The sequence below is a fragment of the Monopterus albus genome, unplaced genomic scaffold (genome assembly GCF_001952655.1).
Source record: "Monopterus albus unplaced genomic scaffold, M_albus_1.0 scaffold454.1, whole genome shotgun sequence".
Lineage (NCBI taxonomy): Eukaryota > Metazoa > Chordata > Actinopteri > Synbranchiformes > Synbranchidae > Monopterus > Monopterus albus.
This window is the reverse complement of record NW_018128334.1, coordinates 172453-176854: the sequence shown is the minus strand read 5'-3', so window position 1 is coordinate 176854 and position 4402 is coordinate 172453. Positions and strand designations below refer to the sequence as shown.

Sequence of the window (4402 nt, the reverse complement as noted above, 5' to 3'; positions counted from 1 at the left end):
GCCTCTGTGTACATTAGACAAAAACAGTTCAGCACCAAGATAAATGTAGATATTAGAAAATGATGAGTATTTTCAAATTAATGCCTCATATGTAACTTAGCCATATGTTGTCTGTCACAAAGCTCACACACCATGAAACCAGTGCACCACAGAGTCAGCAACACACAATGAAAAGCACAGAAACACTCACAGACCTCTGGGGCTTTCAAGTGAGACCTGAAGCGGCCAAAGCTCCATTTCTCCTCAGCACAGACAGATGATAGATGGCTGGATGGAGACAGATCTGCTGTCAACAGACAACAAGTGCAGACTAACTTCATCTGTTCACAAGCTCCATTTGATAGCACACAAGACACAGGTAATAAACAGTGATCAGGCTTTAAACATCTCAGCCCCTGCACAAAAGAAAACACAACTTGCAAACACCAGACCATGATCTATACAACATGCGAACATCATCATCTTACCTGAAGACATGAATCAGATTCGGCTCTGCTCAGTCAGGTTCAGTCCGATAAAGGCAGGACTTCATCTTAGCTTCACACTCTGGCTTTTCAGCAACTGACCTTTCTTCTGATTATAATGGAGGATATAATGAGGCCGAGAAACGTTAATTACACAAAGTTACATCAGATCCTTTGCATCAAAAATGTAAATTGGACACAGGATAGCAAAGGAACACCAGAGGGACCGACTTTTAGTTTCCTCTGTGGCTATGAACAAGCATCTGCAAAGTAAACACAGACACGTAATTGTCTTTACCAGGGTAACAAATGTCTGCTTCAGGTGTCTGACCTCCTCATTAAAGATTTATTACAGAAACTCTTATTTTCCTTCAATTACTGGTTGTGCACATGAACATCTAGTACTGACATTGTGGGAAATCGGCCTTCCTTGTGGGGACCCGATGCTTGAAAAATATACATCATAAAATTACAGAGACAACATGCAGATTTTTTTTTAAAACAAAGTTTGTTTGTTTTTTCAAAGTCACTTCAAAATTACTTTAAAAATAACTCCAGTAAGGTGGCCTTGGTGCCTTTTCAAAGTGTGTGATATTGAAGGCCAGGTGGCCAAGTCTCTTGTAAAGTTATATTGATACTATTCCATAGATATTGTGTAAATATAAAATTGATATTATATCATTACTGTTAACTTATGATCCATGAATATTTAAGCCTCCGTGCCAAGGCTGGAGGCTTCATTTTGTCTGGTTGGCTGTCCATCTTTGCATCCGTCCATATGGCCGTCTCTCCGGCCCATTCTCGCGAACGCGATATCTCAGGAACACCTTGAGGGAATTTCTTCAAATTTAGCACAAACATCCAATGGGACTCAAGGATGACATTTTTGTGGTTACAATCAATGCCTAATTTGTAAATTATGATGTCCTAGAATAACATTTGATGACAAACCTGGTACGTCAGTGAAGGGAGAGGAGACCCCAGAATGAAAGTTTCTCAATGACCAGAATGTTTGAGTAGTTTCCACATTAAAGGAGCAACTTAGAGGCAACATGTTGTTTGATATATGTTTGTAGAGACAAATAAATCAGAGAAGATTACAGGCATTTGTAAGTACTAGTTAATAAATGTGGAGCGTAGGTGATGCTAAATACATTAGGGCTGTGACTGCTATATTCACTCCAATTATGAAATCATTCATCACTGATAATGATTTTTTCACACTGTGGTGCACCAGGCTGTGAAATTAATTACACAGTGTTAATGTGTGTTAAAGCCCACACTGCCTTGTGCATGTGTGTATTGTGGTCCTTGTTACCTGTGTTATTACCAGGCCCTAATGAGGGTCCTGGAGGCCTCACAGCTCCCAGGGGCCTCAGTGACCAGCAGTTAATAAAACAGCAGTGAGGCGTTCAGGGAGCGACGGACAGGGAAGTACTCTCTCTCAGGAGAGACTCCGGCCTGCAGCAGGGCCTTTTGTTTCTATGGTCTTTCTTCAGACCTCCAGTTGTGAGTTGGTGTTTTAGTGACAAATAACAATGATGCTCTTGTCACAGTACACTGATTTATTTTAAATATTTCTTCCACAAACCAAACCCTGCATGACTGATATGAAAGAACAGATTTCTGGAAGTCCTCATCTTTTCCTGTGTGTTCAGTATGACTGTGTTTAGCCCAGCATAGCATAAAGCCTGGCAGCAGGGGGGCACTCCATGAAAAGCTGCCGGTCTTTGTGCTACATTAGACAGTCTCATGTCTTTTAATCTGTATGAGACACAAAACACATGGATATCCCAAAATCATGGTCTTCTACACATAACCTTTATCTTTAGAGTATTTTTGGTGTGTTTTGCTGGTTTTCTGGTGTTTTTTATTTTAAAAAAACACACATGTGTTTCCAGCCTTTTCTTCTGTTTGACGCTCTGTAGGTCGTTTTCTCAGAGTACACTTGACAAAATCAAGGTCGTATATGTTTTATGGATTCATTAAAATAAACTGTGTGCTCTGTGAGTCTGGCTGTTAGATGGTAATATGCATTATGGGCTCTACTCAAATGGCAAACGATGGCACTAGAGGAAAGTTAAGGTTCATCGACATTGTTTAGGTCAGTGGTTGATGAGTTTTCTTACTGTGGACCAAAGTTTACTATGTTGTACATCATGTAATTGGCAGCCAGAAGTTTGTCACACTTGTTAGTGGAGCGAGTCCCCATGGATCCCTGGAGCTTTCATTACTCCTGTCCTCTGAGCTCTGGTAAACATCTATTACTGGGCCTCTGTCTGTGCTCCCAGAGGGCTAATTACCATCAGAAAGTGTTGATAAGTGTTTTGTTAGGAAGCGGCTCACCTCATTAGTGGTCGCCTTTGTGTCAGAAACATTAGCGTTCATTAGTGGCTGCTGTGGAAACTACAGCGCACAGTGATGAAACTGGTGGACCACGGGGGGGTAGTGCGGTCCCCTGAGCTCCCAACATGCAACAGTTTAAAGTTTTTTTTAAAACTGTTTTGGCTTATTGTTGGGTTTTCTCTCTATAATGATAATAATAATAATAACAATAATAATAATACAGTCTATGCTCTAGACCTTACTCTGTAATTTGTCCTGAGATGACTTTTTTGTGATTTAGTGCTATACAAATAAAATTGAATTGAACAAAGTTACACAACACAATACAGAACTCTGATCTTTAAAAGAGCAGAGCTACGTTGCTACTACACATGAATTAGAACAATAACCACTGGTCAGGTATCCTCAAACATCTAAGTAAAGAAGATGTTTTAGCGTGTGGATGTTTCGTTGTGCAGTGCTCTGTACAAGGCGACTGATTCACTCACTCACTCTTTCAGGGTTTTCCTTACTTATATGTACCTGCCTTCTTGGTGATGGTGCTGATATTGGATGTCCACTTCAGGACCAGGGAGACGGTGGAGATCAGGAACCTGTAGGACTCTATTGCTGATACAGTGCTGCTGAGTATGGTGGGGGGGCTCTTCCTGAAGTCCGCTGTCATCTCCACTGTTCTGAGTGTGTTCAACTCGCCGGTCATATGCAGTGAAACCATAGCACAAAGAAAAACTCCAGTCTGTACAATGAAATTCTTACTTTGCCGTCCACATGAATGCCACACAATACAAGTGAAACATAAAGTAGATGAGCAATAACAAAATAGGCCGTAACACAAATCTAAGGCACTTTAAAGCAGCAACCAATGTGAACCTCCTCCTTTACATCAATAGTTGAAATGACAGTGTCTGAAGTCTATAAATAAACTTTGACTTTTGACCTATATCATTTATGTAATGTCCTCATTATGGTTGATTAACAAATGTGGTAAAAAAATAAATAAATAAATAAATAAATAGGAACATGTCACTAAAGTAGAATTTTTAATTACCCGCCCTGGCTGGATCCACCTTTTATTTAACACACAACAAACATTTCACCTAGGAATAAAAGAAAAGACTGAAAACTAAAGCACAATGTAATACAAACACTGTACATCTTATAATGTTACTTACCTTACTGGAGAGACCAAGTCAAAGTGTTTCAACACCGGGAAAAACTTCCTTTTCTTTGAAGGCTTCATTTAAACAAACACCTAAAAAAACCCATCCATCCATCCATCCATTTTCTAAACCGCTTAGTCCCAAAGGGGGTCACGGGGGGCTGGAGCCAATCCCAGCCAGCTGCGGGCGAGAGGCAGGGTACACCCTGGACAGGTCGCCAGTCCATCGCTGCCAAAACTAACCAAACTAACCAAACTAACCAAAACGTCACTCACAAATTGCGTGGAGAGTCCTTGAGCTATATAGTATCTGTCAATACATCGCGGCAAAATTTGAATCACTTCCTGAACCTTCTTCTTCTTATGATGATTATTGGCGGGTTACAAGCCAACTTAAGGTGCATTACCGCCACCTGCAGGGATGGAGTCTGGG

At 40.7% G+C, this 4402-nt stretch overlaps 1 protein-coding gene across 3 annotated transcripts in view; it reads right to left on the bottom strand.

The window, feature by feature from the left end:
- Positions 1–4115, bottom strand: part of LOC109952326 (olfactory receptor 6N1-like) — a 10928-nt gene extending 6813 nt beyond the window's left edge. The window contains exons 1-3 of one of the 3 annotated variants that reach the window (XM_020587351.1): positions 3333–4115; positions 468–573; positions 195–286 (exon numbers count right to left, since the gene is read on the bottom strand). In XM_020587351.1, the coding sequence (XP_020443007.1) occupies positions 195–237 (43 nt within the window). In that variant the 5' untranslated portion in view covers positions 238–286; positions 468–573; positions 3333–4115. Of the gene's footprint in view, positions 1–194; positions 287–467; positions 574–1149; positions 2965–3332 lie in introns of those variants that run through there. The other 2 variants (XM_020587352.1, XM_020587353.1) reach the window with 2 other exon arrangements.
- Positions 4116–4402: the final 287 nt, after the last annotated feature.